The sequence below is a fragment of the Macaca fascicularis genome, chromosome 14 (genome assembly GCF_037993035.2).
Source record: "Macaca fascicularis isolate 582-1 chromosome 14, T2T-MFA8v1.1".
Classification (NCBI taxonomy): domain Eukaryota; kingdom Metazoa; phylum Chordata; class Mammalia; order Primates; family Cercopithecidae; genus Macaca; species Macaca fascicularis.
In genome coordinates this window covers 31994729-32013992 of record NC_088388.1, presented here as the reverse complement: position 1 = coordinate 32013992, position 19264 = coordinate 31994729, and the positions used below count along the sequence as shown (strand labels likewise).

The following is a 19264-nucleotide window of genomic DNA, read 5'->3' as shown; positions in this document are numbered from 1 at the left end:
TTTCTCTAGTTAACGTATTTGGAAAACTGAGGCCTAAGAGGAAACATATGACCACTAAAATTTTTTAAATATTCGACTTAATTTGTAACTGAAGTAAGGCAAGTTTTAACTACCACAAGATGCCATTTTCACCTACCAAAGATTAGTAAAATGCTATGATCCAGTATTGATGAGTGTGGAGCAAAAAGGGCACTTTCAAACACAGCAATTGGGTATGACTTTTCTGGAGGGAAAGTGAGGAATTTAGACAAGAAACTTTTAGATGATCACAGACTGACTCCTAGAAATTCATCTCAGCCAGGCACAGTGGCTCACGCCTGTAATCCCAGCACTTTGGGAGGCTAAGGTGGGTGGATCACGAGGTCAAGAAGTGGAGACCATTCTGGCCAACATAGTGAAATTCCGTCTCTACCAAAAATACAAAAATTAGCTGGGCATGGTGGTGCGCGCCTGTACTCCCAGCTACTCAGGAGGCTGAGGCAGGAGAATCACCTTAACCCGGGAGGTGGAGGTTGCAGTGAGCTGAGATCGTGTCACTGCACTCCAGCCTGGTGACAGAGCAAGACTCTGTCTCAGAAAAGAAAAGAAATTAATCTTGAGGACAAGGACACACAGGTGAACACAAAGACAAAAGAGTGAGGATAGTGTTTTCCAGAGAGTGTCTAGAAAGTGATTAGGCCATTCTTGCATTGCTATAAAGAAATATCTGAGACTAGGTGCTTTATAAGAAAAGAGGTTTATTGGGAGGCCGAGATGGGTGGATCACGAGGTCAGGAGATCGAGACCATCCTGGCTAACACGGTGAAACCCCGTCTCTACTAAAAAATACAAAAAAATAGCCGGGCGAGGTGGCGGGCGCCTGTAGTCCCAGCTACTCGGGAGGCTGAGGCAGGAGAATGGCGTAAACCTGGGAGGCGGAGCTTGCAGTGAGCTGAGATCTGGGCACTGCACTCCAGCCTGGGTGACAGAGCGAGACTCCGTCTCAAAAAAAAAAAAAAAAGAAAAGAGGTTTAACTGGCTCATGGTTCTGCAGGCTGTACAGGAAGCATAGTGTTAGCATCTGCTTCCGGAAAGGCTTAAGGAAGCTTCGAGCATGGCAGAAGATGAAAGGGGAGCAGGTCTCACATGGCAGGAGCAGAAGCAAGAAAGAGGGTGGGGGGAGGTGCCACACACATTAAACAGCCGGATCTCACAAGAACTCATTCACTACTGTGAGGACAGCACCAAGTCATGAGGGAGCTGCCTCCATGACCCAAATACCTCCCACCAGGAACCACCTCCAACATTGGGAATACACAATTCAACATGAGATTTGGAGGGGACATATAATTTGTACTATATCATGATCTTATCAAGTGTTCTTGGGAAAAGGGGCTCTCTGGCCAAATTGGTGTGGGCAAGGCTGCATTTTAAAGCCCCTTCTTGAAGAGTCCCAAAGCCTATTTGCATACCTAAGCTCTAAAAAGACCCTGAAGTAAAGACATCTCCTTAATTTTCTTCAACATACTGGTTTCCAAGTTTAAATGTCAAAAAGCCCTTGTTTTTAAGTAATATCTATATATTCCCAACATTTTATTATGAACCTTTTTTTTTTTTTTTGAGATAAAGTCTCACTCTGTCACCCAGGCTGGAGTGCAGTTGTGTGAGCTTGGCTCACTGCAACCTCCACCTCCCAGGTTCAAGTGATTCTCCTGCCTCAGCCTCCTGAGTAGCTGGGAGTACAGGTGTGTGCCACTGTGCCCAGCTAATTTTTGTATTTTTAGTAGAGATGGGGTTTTGCTATGTTAGTCAGGGTGGTCTCGAACTCCTGACCTCAAGTGATCCACCCACCTTGGCCTCCGAAAGTGCTGGGATTACAGACACGAGCCACTGTGCCTGGCCAACAGTTTCAAACTTGTAGAACAGTTGATAAAATTATAGTCAACACACATATCACTATCTAGATTTTACAATTGACATTATACTGTTACTATTTTATATTTGATTACATATATCATTTCCAAACACTTCCATAAGATTTTCTTAACATACATTTTCACATACTTCTAAATCATAGATTGATTTTGACATTCTAGCATTTCATATAAATGGAATTCTACAGTACATACTCTTTTGTATAAATCTTTTTTGACACAGTGTAGTGTTTTGACATTCATCCATGTTGTTATGTTATTCAGTAGTTTATTCAAATTTTTTTTGCTGAATAATATTCTCTTGTATGAATATACTACAGTTTGTTTATCTGTTCTTCTGTTGATGTACACCTGGGCTTTTCCAGTTTGTAGCTATTAAACAAGGCTGCTGTGAACATTCTTCCACAAGTCCTTTGGTGACCACATGGCTTTCACTCATCTTAGGTATATAGGCTGCAATTGCTGGTTCATAGGGTTGGTGTGCATTAGTTCTATAGGAAACTGCCAGACCTTTCTCCAAAGTGTTTACACCATTTGCACTCCCACCAGACAGGTGTTCCAGTTGCTTCACTTCCTCAGCAACACTTGGTGTTGTCAGTTCTTACTTTAGCCATTCTGGTGAGTATAGAGTGGTCTTTTGTGGTTTCAATTTGAATTTCCCCATTGAGCATTTTTGTGTGCTTATTGGTTATTCAGACATCTTCCTTTGTGAAGTGTCTGATCAGCTCTTTTGCCCCCATTTTCTATTGGGTTGTAATAATATCTATTTTTTAATTGTTTTTTTTTTTTTTTTTTTTGAGACGGAGTCTCGCTCTGTTGCCCAGGCTGGAGTGCAGTGGCCGAATATCAGCTCACTGCAAGCTCCACCTCCCAGGTTTACGCCATTCTCCTGCCTCAGCCTCCCGAGTAGCTGGGACTATAGGCGCCTGCCACCTCGCCCGGCTATTTTTTTGTATTTTTTAGTAGAGACGGGGTTTCATTGTGTTAGCCAGGATGGTCTCGATCTCCTGACCTCGTGATCCTCCCGTCTTGGCCTCCCAAAGTGCTGGGATTACAGGCTTGAGCCACCGCGCCCGGCCTATTTTTTAATTGTTATGCATAGCATACACACAAAACAGTATGAGAAAGATGCAGAGTTTAAAGGACACTGATAAGAATCCACAACCTGAAGGGTAAGAACATTACCCTTACCTTATCCCAAAAGCCTTTTACATGGCTTCTCTGAGGAAGAGTGAATCTCTAAACTCTGAGTTTAGAGTGAATCTGAATTTTGTATTAAATCATTCCCATATTTTTTGTATAGATTTTACTACCCATGACTGTATCTCTAAATAGTATATTAGGTAGTTTTGCTTAATTTTTAACTTTATATTTTGTGATTTGTTCCTTTTACTCAACATCAGGCTTTTGTATTCATCCATAATGATATGAATAACCATAGTTCATTCATTTTCACCACTACACTACAGTATTTCATTGTGTGAGTATACAATAGCTCATTATCCAACCTATTATTAACAACTTTTTTATTTTTAGTCTTTTTACTGTTATAAACAATGTTGCTATAAACATTTTTATAATATCTTTAAATATCCTGTGAAATTCATAATCTGTAATATAAACTTTGGAAAATACTATACTATTTATGATTTGTTAATTACAACTGCAAAAAGTTGATAACCAAATGTTCAATAATAAAGGGTTAGTTTGATTCACCAAGCGTGCATACAGTAGAACACTATGTAGGTATTGAAACTTAAGTTTTAGTATTTGTGATTATCAATTGTTAATTACAGTAGTAAAAAATTAGTAACAATCTAAATGTTTAATAATAAAAGATCATTTAAATAAGTTTATGAGGTATGCATCAGAATGCCATGTAAAAATAAACGTTTATGCTTTTGTTATATTTAAGGTCCTTTAAAGATGCAAGTAAAAATTGCAAGATATTGTATATAGACTATGATAAATAATCTTGTAAACTAGTAAGGAAAAGGGTTGTGTGGGCAAGAACAAAGAATGGAAGCAAATACTCTATAATGGCAACAGTAATTAGCTTGTGATAGAAGGATTACAGATTGTTTTTATTTTATTTCTTGATGTTTTTCCGTATTTTCAAATTTTCTTACAGTGAATATGTATAACTTTTAGAGAACAAAAAGCAAAACCATTATTTTAGAAAAAGAACATTGGGTTTCCAAGTAGTGCTTTTATCAGAGATCTTTTGAATTGCAGACATATAAGTTCATTTTTCTCCCTCTCTGGCAATTACAGATATTTGAAATTAACAGTCCTGTTTGAGAATAACCTAACATGCCCTGAATTAAATGCAGAGGCCTATTTTCAAATGAGGCCAGAGTTCTGTGGATGCTGGGAGACATCACTATCCTGTGTTTTCTTCTCCAACCGCAAACTGTTCTTTCCAGATGTTCATATTTTTCAAACCCTTTTTTCTCCTCCCAGTCTCCTGCTCCAGCGAGAGCAGGCTTCTTGAGAGGCTATATATAGGGAGGTATGCAAAGGTTGGCGTCTAGCCACAGAAGGCTTCAGCAGTCGGGAGAGGAACATCTGCTGATCACCTGGGTGATTGCAGGGTCCGTGCAAGATGCCCTGCAAACACTCGGCCTCTCTTTTTCCGAAAGATGGTGAAGATGCAGCGTGTCCCAGGCCCGAAGGACCCAGCGGAGCTGACTTACTACACCCTGTACAACGGGAAGCCTTTGCTGGGGACCGCAGCTGCCAAGATCCTGAGCACCATTGATTCCCAAAGGATGGCCTTGACCCTGCATCACGTTGTCCTTCTGCAAGCTGACCGTAAGGGAATGGTCTTTTTATTCAGTCTTTTTAATGCCATTAAATGTTTCCTGAAAATCAAAATGATTCCCCAAACTCATGTTAATGGTCTCAGAGCTAAACATACTTGTATTCTGGAAGGGTCTTAAATCAATCAGCTATGTTTCTGTGTTGTTTCAAGCAATAAGGGATGTGTTTTGGATATTGGAAGGATGGCAATGATACTACTTTGCCCCCAAGTCCTACCCCCCTTCTTCCTCAGCATAATCTAGTGAACAGCTATGAAAATCACTGTAGCTGAGTTTATTTTTGTATGCCAGGGAGATTAAAGATAATTTGATTCAACAAACACTTATAAAGTTCTACATGAAGTCGCTTAGTGCTGCAGGATGTATGGAAGTGGGCGAGACCTGGCTCCTGCCCTTAAGGAGCAGGGAGACTTAATGCAGGTGCAATGGCACCTAACACAGGAAAGTGCTGCAAAAGGCAGTGTGTGATACAGGTCAGCAGAGGGAGGGTTTGCTTCGAAGGGGCATCTGGAAAGGGTGAGCAGAGGAAGGATGTTAAAAATAATAGCTGTCTCTCTGAATACCCTCCCCTGGGGCAGCTGCTATGCTAGTTACTTCACCTAGATTTTCTCACTTTCTATTCTCATTGGGGCAGTGTTTACTCAGATCTAAACCACAGGAAAGGAACCCAAGGCTCAGAAAAATGAAATAACCTGCTTGGCATCACAGAAGAAGGGCTTAGGTGGCCGGGATATTAATCTACATCTGTCTGTCTGTCTGACTTTGAACCTGTGTTCTTAACTACATGACACTTGAAGATTTCAGCAGAGGGAGAAGAGGGTGTGCATATTACAGAAAGAGAGGGCAGCATGAGCGAAAGAATGGAGGTGAAAAGTACCAGGTGTGCTTGAAAACTAGTTCAGGTTGCCTGGGGCGCCGACACCAATGGAAGAGTTAATGGAATTGGAAAGGTGTATTGATCCGGAGACTAAGGCCTTGAATGACAGGGAAGGAGATAGTACACACTCTGATCAGCTGTGGGGTGCTGATGAAGATTTCTGAGCTAAGGAGTAATATCATTGGAACTGCCCATTTTTAGGAAACTTAATTGGTCAGCAGTGTCCAGGATGGGAGCAGACAGGAAGTGGCAGGACTGGTGAGGAGGCTCTGTGGCGTCCCAGGCATTGGGAACCCAAACAAAAGCTATAAAGAGAGTGGGGGAAGGGGAAAGGGTGTGAAGGTGAGAGATTGGGTGGTAGAAATGTTAGTATTTGGCAGCATACTGAGCGTGAAGGCAGGAAAGGTCATCTCCCGTGGGTTTGCTTTCCTAGCTTATGTCTGTGCTCTCCAAGTCCCTGACACCTGGCTCTTGGTCTTCCTCTCCTGCTCAGCTCTTGTCTTCATCCAGTTTACTTTTGCTTCCAGGGTGATGGTCCAGACTTTGTATTGTCTTGCTCAGCCAGCACATCCTCACAGACACAACTTTGTCTAGGAATGACGATGGTCACTCTCTGCAATCTTGTTTTTCAAAATGACATTTTTAACGAAGATTCTCTTCCTTTGCACCTCTCCCCTTCCCTCCCTGTGGGCTCCGTCCTCACCCGCTCAACGGCTTGCTTCATCTGTTTTGCCGCATCATCTTTATGTGGATTCCAGAGCATTCTGTTCTCAGCTCTTTCTCCCTCTCTCCAGGTGAGGAATAAATCATAGAGGACGGGAGTGAAAACCACTGCAGGTGCCCAGGCGAGAGCTGAAGGTACTAAAGGTGCACACTCAGAGAAGTGAACAGATTTGGGATATTTCAGGGGACAGAGTCAATGGCGCAAGATAATGATTCTGTGTGTAGCCAGGGAAGGAGGCGGGACTCAGAGGAATCAAGGGTGACTCGTAGGTGCTGGCTTGAGCACTAGTTGTGGTGCCATTTTTTGAGATGCAGAAGGTGCAGGTCAAAGAGGATAAGTGGGGTTGGAATGGGAACAGGGGAGATGGAGCTGGGATTTTGGTTGTAGACATGTTAGGTGTGAGATGTCTACTAGACATCCACGTGGATCTCAGAAGACAAACTCAGGAGTCATCAACATATAGGTGACATTTAGAGCTAAGGGAATAGGTGAGAATAACCAGGTGGGTTTAGCTAGAGAGAAAAGGGAGAAACTGAGCCCTGGGGAATCCACATGTGGGAAGAGTGACAGCGAGCAGAGGACACTGACCAGGAGCAGCCAGGCAGATGGGAGGAGAGCATGGGGTTCAGCAAGCAAGCAAGGACAGCAGATCTCAGGGGAGGGAGAGAGCTGTGTTGATGTATATTCCCAAGAGGCAGGGAGTGATAGGGTAGAGATTAGAGGTTGGAGGTTGTGACCTTAGCAGGAGTGGTTTTGCAACCAGATGGGCTGAGAAGAACAAGGTGTGGGGAAGCAGTGACAGCAAAGGGAAGGAAATTTTCTGGGGCAGTTGCTGGAGGGATTCTATGGCATACCAGGCATTGAGAACCCAAACAAAAGCTAGAAAGCTTGAATTGGTGTGTGTTTGAATATTGAGGGGATGCTGTCATGGAGAGGGAGAAGCTGATGATGCAGAAGAGAGAGGCAGGAATAGTAGGTGAAAAATCTGTCAATGAATGAGGCAATGGGATCTGGTGCACAGGTGGAGGGGTCTGCAGGGACAGCTGGTCCTTTCTAATGAGGGGAAAGTGGAGTACAGGGGACACATGGTGATGGAAGCTTGCGGATGCTGTCTCCGATTGTGCTCTCTTGGGCATAGTGAAATGAAGTAGGCAGCTGAGATCGAGGTGTGTGGGGTGGATCTGAGCTGAGGTGTGGTAATACACACTGAGAATGGCAGAGCAGACTGCCCAAAAAGTGCCTGAAGGTGGGCAGACAGGGCTCCACTTCTCCTTAATCCTCATGGCTGTGTCCATACCACTTCTTTTTTTCAATCCCAGGTCCTTTGAAGCTCCCCGTTCTTTGCTGCAGTCACCTTAGGGCCCCAAGAGGCCCCCATCACTCACTGGAGATTTATGCACCTGGCTCAGTATCTCTTCCTCTCTAACACTTCTTCTGTTCTGGCCATCTGCTGCTTTGACCTGTCAGTTCTGTAACAGTTCTATGATGGTCACTCTCTGCAGTCTTATTCTCAAAATGACTTTTTTAGCCAAGACTCTCTTCCTTCACTCCTCAAGGCTACCCCAGGCCTTGAGGTACTTGGGACAGGCATGAGAAGGACAGCTGCTTCATGGTGAGCAGAGGTGAATGAAGTGTCAGGAAGACCGGGTGAGGCTAAGGGACTTTGCTGGTGGCAGTGGATGGGGTCAGGGGCCAGGACAGGAGAGAGAGGTCCTATCAGGTTAGAGTCATGGAGCCTTTTGGGAGTGAGAGTCTGGGAGGTGAGGAATGGCTCGGAGGCTCAGCTATCACTCAAGAGAGCCAAGATTCAAACTCTGTTTGGCCAGGCTCCAAGGCTGCCACTCTCTGACCCTTCCAGCCTCACTCCTTTGTCTCCTTCAAATTCACTTGGTCCTCTCAGTTGTCTTCCACAGTCACTCACAAATCCATTTCCTTTTCTCCATCCCATCATTCTCACCCACTTGGACCATGGCAGTAGCTTCCAAAGTGACTCCCGTTAATGTGCCTTCCGCATTGTAATTAGAGTCATTGTAATAAAACATGAATTCTGATCTTACATTGACTCCACTTTAAAAAAAATACTTGCTGGCTCCTGTCATTCACAGAATAAAATCCAAACTCCTGTCTTCACAGCAGGTGCGCCCAGCAAGCGTTCAGGACTGCACAGCCTGGTCTCAGGCTGCTTTTCCAGCCATGTGGCCTGCGTTTCTCTCCTTCACATCTAAAGCCATGCAGGGGTTTTCATCCTGCTTGTTCCCTCTCCCTTGAAGCCTTCCTTGGCCCCCGAGGCACAGCCCTCTGTCTCCCTTGGTTCCAGGAGCCCACATTGCCCTCCTCACATTGGGCCATAACAGTTGTTTTCTGTCTCTCTCCCTCATGAGCTCTTTAAAAGCAGATGCCGCATCTCATTCATCTTGGAAGATCTAGCTCCAGCTCCTTCCTGGTTCAATTCTTGTGAAGGCAAAGGAACCGCCCTTCACCAGTGCCTCTGCTAGGTGCCGAGAGAGGCATGTGGTTAGGAGACATCATAGCACTTGAGAGAAGAGCCTTTGAAATAAGGTAACCCAGGCCCAGCCCCTGCTCTTCCACTTTCTAGTTATGGAGCTTGGAGTCAAGTTAATTAGCCTCTCTGACCTTCATTTTCCCCACCTGTAAAGTGGTAACATAAAAAACACCTCCCTAACAGAGCTACACAGGAGATTAAAAGAGATCATTATTGCCTGTAAAGGGCTTGGTGCAGTCCTGGGGACCCTGTTAAGCACATAGTAAGTGGCAGCTGAATCTCTCCGTCGGTATCCCAGCAACACCCGACAGTATCCCACTGGCACCCCCATGATATGTCATTATCCCCTTAACCTCCACACAGCTCAAACAATAAATTACCTTCTGCCTTCTAACGATGTGTCTCCTCTCCAGTCCCCTTTCCATCTTCATTAGTTGCACCCTCTTCTCTGTGTTATATGGGTTCTCAATCTCCTTTCTTCTTCATTTCTCTCCTGTAGTCCTCCAACCTCATGGATAAAGGAGATTCAGCTGCCACTTACTATGTGCTCAACAGGTGCCCCAGAACTGGGGGCACTGATGGGATATCAAGGGTGCTGATAGGATATCCTATGAAGGTTAAAAAAGGTGTTGGGAATTCAAGCCTAGACCTCTGGAGAGAGATTCAAGGTAACATTACAGACTTTAGAGAATTCTGTAGATAGAGATTAGAATTAAAATCCTGGGGAAGGCCGGGCACGGTGGCTCAAGCCTGTAATCCCAGCACTTTGGGAGGCCGAGACGGGCGGATCACGAGGTCAGGAGATCGAGACCATCCTGGCTAACACGGTGAAACCCCGTCTCTACTAAAAAAAAGTACAAAAAACTAGCCGGGCGAGGTGGCGGGCGCCTGTAGTCCCAGCTACTCGGGAGGCTGAGGCAGGAGAATGGCGTGAACCCGGGAGGCGGAGCTTGCAGTGAGCTAAGATCCGGCCACTGCACTCCAGCCTGGGCGACAGAGCGAGACTCCGTCTCAAAAAAAAAAAAAATAACAATAATAATTCCTGGGGAAAATGTGAGTGCCTGGTGAAGGAATGTAGCTAGTGGATGGAAGAGGGAAGCAAGAGGACATCCTCTGGGAAGTATGTCCACCCCAGGAGCAGATGAGGATGAAGATAAGGCCAATGAAGGAGAAGAGAGCAGAGATCTTTAAAATCCCATTTTCTCCCAGTAGTTTCAAAATCAGCCTACAATGTTCATCTGAGGTCAGGGCTTTGAATAGAGAGTCACAGTGTTGAATACTTTGTCTCTCTCAAGGGAGAGTGTCTGCATTCTGTGTGTTCTAGAGCCTTCTAAATCACTAATTCTAGGGCCAAGACTGGAGCATGCTGTGCCCATGTGACTCACCCCATCACCTCTGGGTGACGAGGCAGCGTTTGACTTCATGGAAGCAGCTGGAGGTTTGCATCTGGTCCATTTGCAGGGTCTGGAGTGAGAGGCACTTCAGAGTTGTTATCCAGCTGACGGAATAGGGAAAATTCGCCCCAAGGAGAAGCATACCAGAGCGGGAAGTGGTTTGCTTTACATGGCCACCAGACATTTATCTCAAAAAATGCCACTTGGCTGGGCGCAGTGGCTCACACCTATAATCCTATCTCTTTGGGAGGCTGAGGTGGGTGGATCACCTGAGGTCAGGAGTTTGAGACCAGCCTGGATAACATGGAGAAACCCCGTCTCTACTAAAAATAAAAAAAACAGCTGAGCCTTGTGGTGGGTGCCTGTAATCCCAGCTACTTGGGAGGCTGAGGCACAAGAATGGCTTGAACCTGGGAAGTGGAGGTTGCAGTGAGCTGAGATCGTGCCATTACTCCAACTTAGGGGGGACAGAGTGAGATTCTGTCTCAAAAAAAAAAAAAAAAGAAAGAAAAAGAAAAAGAAAAAAAAAGCCACTTAAAGAAATAGACTGACCCTCTGGTGAAGAGGACTCAGGCTTATTCACTTCTTTAACAGATATTTATTGAGCACCTATTATGTGCTGGGCACTGGAGATACAGCAGTGAATGAAGTGGACAAAAACCCTGCCCTCGTGGAGCTTATGCTCTAGGGTGGGCAGATCAAGGAAACTAAATAAATAATTAACATGTTCGGTGCTAATTAGTGCTGTGGAGAAAAGTTGGGCAGGGAAGGGCTAGGACATGTTGATAAGATAGTGGTTGCAATTTTAAATTGTTGGGGGGTCAAGAAGAGAATCAGTGAGGAAGTAAGCCCTGAGTGACCACCTGAAGAAAGGGAGGGAGGCAAGGGTCCCTGAGGTTATCTGGGGGCCAGGTTCCAGGCAGAGAGAAGACAGTCTGACACCCAGCACCGAGGTCACTGAGGGAGCAGAGTCGTAGCCGTGAGGTCAGAGGCACAGAAGAGTGGCCATGGTCACTAGGGCCTTATGGGCTGGGCCCCCAGTGGGAAGAGAAGCCACGGGAGGGTTTGGTGGGAGAACGATGTGGACTGAGCACTAGCCAGCCTCTGGGCCCCGGGAGGACTCTCTCCTGCATCCAGTCACCCCAGTTATGAGCTCTAATATTTGAGGCATAGGTGATGGCCACAAAAACAAACTGGAAACACTTTTGAATGGATTCCTTCTCCTTTCAACATTTGCTGTACATGAGAATAATTTATTTTGTGTTAGATTATTTGGACTCTTTGACTTCATTCCTTCTGACAAATTATGTGTGTGTGTACGTGTACCTGTGTGTACACATGCACATAAGCACGCACTTTTATTCACGTGTGTTAACTCGGAACCGACTCTAACTGTCTATTTCAGAGAAGTGACTTTTCATAGAAACCTCTGACCTCTCCAGGTCTCAGTTTCCTCATCAGCATATTGGGGATAAGAAAAGCACGCAGGCAAAGGACCTATCACAGCGCCTAACACACAGTAGGCACTCAGGAAATGGGTTTTCCTATCAGTCTTGTACTGAAATTCTTGCAATTTAAACAATTTAAATAACCATTCATTCCTTTTCACCTTTAGACGTGACTTTGTACTTTTAGGTAATTATGCCAATGAACACGACATTGAGTTTGGATGACTTCAGTTGACCTAACTTTACTCTTGTTTTGACCGTTAAATTAATTTACTGATGCATCTAAGATAAAATCTGTTCAGTTTATGTAAATGAAGGTGAGGGGATTTTACATACTGCACCAAGAAGAAGCACCTCCACTAAAACAATAAAACTGGGTAAAAACTGAACAGTCTTGCTAATAAAAAAAAAATAGTATGTATTTATTTCGGGTATACACTGATGCACTGTACATTTTTCTCCATCAGGATAGAATAACCTAACTAAAAAGAGGCATACTGATATTTTTCACAGAAGCTATAAGCTTTAAAAAATGTTAATGACAGAATACTCACGTGTAAATACTGAATTGCTAAAAGCAGGAGCAATTAAGTGTTTAATGTCAACAGAAACATGTTATCTAATGAGCTGTTTTCAGAAGTTAATAATGTGATTAATCACCGATTGATAAAAACTGTGGAGAAAAAGCTCTTCTGTACTAATAGTATTCTGAGCCTAAGGGCAGCCAGATGAGAGGTAGATCTTGGCTAATGAGGAACCACTTGATGTCAGGGCTTGGCTGAAATCAGAGAGGAAGACTGGCTGGCTCCTCAGGCAGGTCTCACCATGTGACACTTACTGGTGGGGTGTTCATATTCCAGGGTCTGGGCCTCAGTTTTGCCTAGTGGCCCCCAGGTTCAGCAGGATCAGGAGGACCAACTCATGCTAACCAGGCTTACAAGAGTTTGATGTATAAACAACATTGCCAATATATTAATTTAAACTACGGGCCAAACCTACCACAGAGAAGAGACTTCTCCTTTTAACTTGTCAACACTTTTTCTGTCTCAGGTAAATCATATGATGAGCTTTGGCAAATGTAAACACCCATGTAACCCAAGTCTCTATCATGATATAGAGCATAACCATCACCCTGTTGCCCTTTCCAGTTAATTCATCCCAGCCCCCCTCACCCCGAGGCACCTACTGTTTTAATAGCATAGCCTTCCTGCTGCCAATCACTTTGGTTGCTCTTCTTTACTCTGGTTCTGAGAACAGCCTGAGGCTTTTGACTAGACCGAGGCATTTCCAAGCTCCCAGCCAGCTATTCTGGGGGAGATCCATCTGCTCATGTTACATTTTACTCGTTGCTCACTCTCAGGGTGACTACACTACAATATTGAGAGTCATTTCTCTGTGGCTTTTGCCTCCTGATTCCAGCACACATTTCTAATCTGCACATTTCTCCTCTTCACTTTTCTTTTGACTTGTGGACATCACCTGTGGGGAAAATTGTTACTGATCCATCTTTTTCTCCTCTTCCTCTCAGTAGTAGTGAACCCTATCATTTACTGAGCAGCTACTAGAGATCACACCAAAAACACTACAAAGTGACAGCCCATTTTACAGATGAGGAAACTGAGACTCAGGGAGCTTAAGTCACTTGCCCAAGGTCACACGGCTGCGGAGGTGGAGGCTTTCTAACCCCAAACCCTTTTAACCCCCCACATCCTTCTGTCCATGACTTGGGACTGGGGTGGGGGGTTATGTCTGGGTTGCTTTCCTCTTCCCGGTGCTGCTTGTCATGTCCCTCCTACTGGCTCTTTCCCACAGCCGTGGTGAAGAACCCTCCCAATAACCTGTGGATCATCGCCGCAGTGCTGGCGCCCATCGCCGTGGTCACCGTCATCATCATCATCATCACTGCCGTGCTCTGCAGGAAGAACAAGAACGACTTCAAGCCCGACACCATGATAAACCTGCCGCAGAGAGCAAAGGTATATGGAAGTGGTGGGGAGAGGGGCAGGAGCACAGGCCTGCGGGAGCTTGGCCTGCCGTTCCCTCTTGCCTTTTGAGGCCATTGCAAGAGCCTGCAGAAACATCAGGGCAGGTCCTCATTTTGAAGGAGACCCTTCCTTTTAGCCTCAGGACCTGATGGCTCGTGGTTATCTGATGCCCATTCTGCCATCAGTGCTTCCAAGTGCTTTATATATAGCAGCTCTGTAATTCTCCCAGCTGCCCTTGGAGGAAGGACTATTATTTTACAGATGAGGAAACCAAGGCATAGAAAACTACAAGCTAAAGAGACCTGAAAGAGATTTTAGAGATAATGTAATCAGACTCCCTCCTTGCACCCTTGAAAAGTAACTCTTTCAAGGTCATATGGTTAGTAAGTGGCAGAACTGCTGGTAGAATCAGGTCTGCTATGTTCTGAACGTTGTGGTCCACAGATTTATATGCTGAAATTCTGACCCCCAATGTGATGGTATTAGGAGATAGGGCCTTTGGGAGGTGATTAGGTCATGAGGGTGAAACCCCCAGGAATGAGATTAATGCACTTAAAAAAGAAGCACTAGAGAGCTTCCTTGCCTCTTTAACCACGTGAAGACACAAGACGTTGGCAGCCTGCAGCCCAGAAGAGGTCCCTCACCTCTGACCATCCTGGCACCTTGATCTTAGACTTCCCAGCCTCCAGAATTGTGAGAAATAAACTTCTGTCATTTATAGGCCACCCAGTCTGTGGTGTTTTGTTACAACAGCCCGAACTGACTTAGACAAAGTCTCTTGGCTCCTAATGCAAGGCTCTCTGGAGCACATGCTTGGTTGGAGTGACATCTTCAGAGGCCACCATGATGGAGAAGCTGCAGGACTTTGGATGGGCAGCCAGCAAACCCCCGTTCAGTGGCTCCACTGAAGCCTGTCCTGGAGCCCCACCCACCCACTGTGGCCTCCACGTCTCTGCACCACCCACCTGCAGTGACTGGGAGAGAAATGGACTAGGACATGCTGCAGGTCACGTTGCTCCCTTCATGATATTCCATGAGGGAAATAACTAACTGTCATACCTGATGCTTAAATAATGCCTTACAATTTGCTGGGCTCCTCGAGGTCTGTCACCTCGTTTGTTCATCACAGCAGCCTTATGAGGGAGCTCGTAGTCAGGGAAGGTTTTATTATCTTCATTTTACTGCCAAAACACCCAAGGGAAAGAGAGACTTCGGGATTTGTCCAAAGTCATGCTAGCAGCAGAGGGGTGACTGAGGCTCACATCCGAGTCTTGGAGCATTTTCTCCATTATACACCTACCTGAACCCTGAGATTTGGCATTTAGAATCCTTTTCCAGCTCTGAAGACCTGAGCTTTGTCCACCTGTGTAGGAATGAAACAGCAAACTACCCCTCATATTCCAGAGCCATTGGAATGCGTGTCAGCCATGGAGATTGTCCTTGCAGGGGTGACGCATGCCTTAGTTCTTTCTTGATGATCACACCTCGCTTCAGCAAAAGAAATCGAAGGATTTTATTGTTTGTTAAACCAATACAACTGTTTTGATGCTGCAGCTTGATTAGATACTCTGTCTGTTGAAGAGCTAAACCCCAAAGCATGTTGTTCTGTTTCAGTTGACACAAAGGCACCTGCTTCCCAGACACAGCAGGATGTCGGTAAGAAGTGTACATTGGGAATTGCCCAAGCAGTGAAAGATGAAACTCTTCCAAGAGTATGTATTTTGGTTGGGCACTGTGGCTCACGCCTGTAATCCCAGCACTTTGGGAGGTCGAGGGCAGATCACCTGAGGTCAGGAGTTCGAGACCAGCCTGACTAACATGGAGAAACCCTGTCTCTACTAAAAATACAAAATTAGCCGGGTGTGGTGGCACACGCCTACTTGGGAGGCTGAGGCAGGAGAATTGCTGGAACCTGGGAGGCAGAGGTTGTGGTGAGCTAAGATCACGCCATTGCACTCTAGCTTGGGCAACAAGAGCAAAACTCCATCTCAAAAAAAAAAAAAGAGTGTGTATTTCATCTCCATCTCAGGTTAGTTACAACATGAGCCTTTTACACATAATGGTAATAACCTGAATCTAACTGTACCCACATCCAGGAATATAAAACATGCCATACTGAGATTGTAAGAGGCATATTTATGTTATAGATTAGACCAAAATTATACTAATCTGCCAAAATGAGTTGGACAACACGTGATTTCCGCATAGCTTCTGGCTTGAAGGCTTTCTGAAGCTAGGACAAATTAGCATTTGTGGTTTTCCGTAGCTCCTTCTGTGTCCTACTCTGTACGTAGGGCTTTGTGAGATACCTGGCTGACATTGAACGTCAAGCAAATTTATGTTCCATGAGATGATTGAATTCACTTGTGTGTGGTGGAGCTGGTTGGTTTCCCCCTCCATGAGGCTGGGCTACATACTTTGACTCCCAAAGCCCTTTTATCATGGGAAACCAGCAGGGTGGAACTGCCTCCTGCTTACTGCGGTTCTTCTGCCATTACAACCCAGGGACACTGCAGTGTTGGAGAGAGGAGAGAGCTTCCTGCATCGCTTCTCACCACCTTGTGTGTGTGAACAGAATTCAATTAATGTCAAGGGACAAGGCAGAACAAAAATGTTAGTCTTCACCACCAATCCATAGACTAGGAGGATGGTCCTGGGGACATCGCTGCATCTTTAGAATTCAGGTTACAGTGCCAGAGGGCAGTCCCAGGGATCCTTCCCGAGACTCAGTAATAAACTTAACATGCTAAACAGAGGAGGTGAGTGTGGCTTTCCTGGGAGCTGAGGTCAGGGTATGGATACCCTCACCCTTCTTCAGAGACAAGGTACCACGGACTACCCCATTCCCATTGTTGTCAGGTGGGCTTCTGCAGGTAGAATGGTGAAAAATGATACATGCAAGAGGGCCAGCATCATGACTTTTGTCACCTCCTTTCTTCCTAGTTCACAACTCTTCACTCTGTCATTGGATGTAAAGCTGTTTTTCTAGTTTTTCCCTTCATAGAATTGAAGAGATCATGTTTCCCTGGAAGAGGCCACCTTAGGAGAGGGTATATAGGACCATGTTCAGATGCAGGATGGAGCTTGAAGGGTCTGTAATCTTTTGCATGAACATCTGCTTTGGACAGGCCAGTCACCCCCTAAGAACAGCCAGCGGCTTCTTCTTTCCCACTACTATCTGTAGGATGCTATCTATAGGGTATCTATAGGATAACTTACCCAGCTCTGTGAGCCTAGGTAAGTTGCTTAACCTCTCTAAACCTCAGTTGCTTCATCTGTAAACTGGGAACTCATGATAATACCTACCTTCTTGAAATAGAGTGAAGATGCAATGACATAAGTTATGTACTGTGTTTAGTACTGTGCCATTAATATCAAATGAGGCTGAAACTGAGCCCCTTGAGGGTGAGGAACCAGTTTATTTAACTTTACATGTTCAGCACCAAGGACAGTCCCTGTTGTTGGAACAATAGGAAAGTTAAACATCAGGAAAGTTACTTAACCTCTGTGCCTCAATTTTTCCATCTGTAAAATGGAGATATTTCCATCTGTAAAATGGAGATATAATAATCGTATATATGGTGTTGTGAGGATTAGGTGAGTTAATATATATACATCGCTTTGAGATATGTCTGGTACATAATAAATACTACCTGTAAGTTGGCTTTTATTGTTACCCATGCTTTTTTTCTGAAAAGGTCTTGGCAGTGTATCCACCATTGAAATTTTTGGAGATTATTTTGATTTGATAATTTTATAAAACTAACTGAAGTAACTATAGCTACTTCATGCTATTTTATTATTGGGGTTAGGAGTCACTAATGTGTCTAATGGGCAATTGATTAATCTCAGGTAATTTTCCAGTTGAAAGCTAAAAGACCAGTATCCTGGGAGGCAGAAGAGTGAGGGAGTAGTAGTCTTAAGTCCTGCGCCACTTAGCTGTGTGATCTTGGGCAAGTCACTGAACCTCTCTGAGCTTTTGTTTTCTTATCTGTGAAATGAAGGCTGTGGTGTTTGCCTTGCTTACTTCACAGGTTTGTTGCAGAATGAGATATCAGTGTTTTGCATACTGTAAGTACTAAACATACACAGGGATTGTTGTGATGAATAACACAGGTGTAATTAACCTAATAGCAATGGCCACCTTTTAAGCTCAGAATTTCTTAATATCTTTCTTTGTGTACATCCATCATTGACTCAATCACCTGAAATATCCAGTGGATAACTTTAACCCAGTGTGAAAGGTAAAGGGTGAAATCCAGAGGGAGGAGAGAGAAAGTGGGGGATGGGACCAGAGCCAGCTTTCCCTATCATTGGGTTCTTGGGAAGTCTTAGCTGCTATTGGAGCCTCCCACTTCCTCACAAACAGGCCAGGAGTGTTGCACAGGAGCCAGGCCATGTACTGCAGGAGATGCTAACCAAGCTAGGAAGCTGCAGAAGGAAAGAAACGTCTGTGGGAAGACTCATCAAATAGTGGTTAGATGTTCCAGCTCTGGGTCACATAGTCCTAGGTTCAAATGCTGACTCCATCAGAGCTCTGTGAGCCTGGGTAAGCTCCTTAACTTCTCTAAACATCAGTTGCTTCATCTATAAACTGGGGACTAATGATAATACCTATCTTCTTGAACTATAGTGAAGACGCAATGATATAAGTTGTTTACTGTGTTTAGTACTGTGCCATTAATATCAAATGAGGCTGAAACTGAGCCCCTTGAGGGTGAGGAACCAGTTATTTAACTTTGTATGTTCAGCACCAAGGACAGTCCCTGTCGTTGGAACAAAACTGAATAGGATAATGGGGGCATGAGGGTGTGGTACAAAAGGGGCCAACAGGACATGAGACTGGGCAGGCAAGTTCAGCTGCCATGTGAAGGGCTTTGAATGCCTCACCAAAGCATTTGGGGAGACATTCAAGGCCCTTCATATTTTAAATGAGGGAGTGATGCAACCATATGTGTTTTAAGGGAGATAATTTTGGAAGCTTATCAGGGGTAGGCCTGGAAACGAGCTAAATTGGAAGCAATAAGACTGAGGCAGGAGATAGGGAAACAGTGGACCTGGGGAGTAAAAGTCAGCTTCCAGAAACATTTCAGACATTGAATCTAATTGGTGACCAATTGGTTGTGGAAGGAGCAGGCAATTCAGTATTTGAGGGACATTACCAAGTCATCTGAAGGCTCTCTTCTGTTTCTTGTAGGCCAGGTTCAGAAAGCAAAAAGAACAGAGACTGCCTTCCCTCAGCAAACGCTGTTTCAGAAACGCAGTCCCAGGTCCTGGCCTCAGAATGTCACTGATCACCACATAGGTCAGAGTGTATGTCTCAGAGAAGAGAAGGGGGTGATCGCACTTCCCAGAGTGAGTTTCTCAGGGAACTGGGGGAACTGTCCATGGCAAAGCTATAGGCAGCCTCAAATAAAAAAGCCTTGTTGGAGGTAGCAATAAAACTCCATCCTGTTCTGAGACACAGTGGTGAGATTTGACAGGTTAGGCCACAGTTCTAGACTGGATTGTGAAATCCGCTGGAAACTTCCTGTTGTATTTCTTAGCTAAATTAGCTGCTAAAGGAGGGGCTGCTGATCATATCAAGTTCTGATATAC

General features: G+C 44.8%; 1 protein-coding gene across 10 annotated transcripts in view; it reads left to right on the top strand.

Moving 5' to 3' along the window:
• KIAA1549L (KIAA1549 like) overlaps positions 1 to 19264 on the top strand; it is a 292279-nt gene that overhangs the window by 195363 nt on the left and 77652 nt on the right. For all 10 annotated transcript variants that reach the window (XM_065528331.1, XM_005578244.3, XM_074013979.1 and 7 more), the window contains 2 exons: positions 4556 to 4727; positions 13494 to 13657. In XM_065528331.1, the coding sequence (XP_065384403.1) occupies positions 4556 to 4727; positions 13494 to 13657 (336 nt within the window). The remainder of the gene's footprint in view (positions 1 to 4555; positions 4728 to 13493; positions 13658 to 19264) is intronic.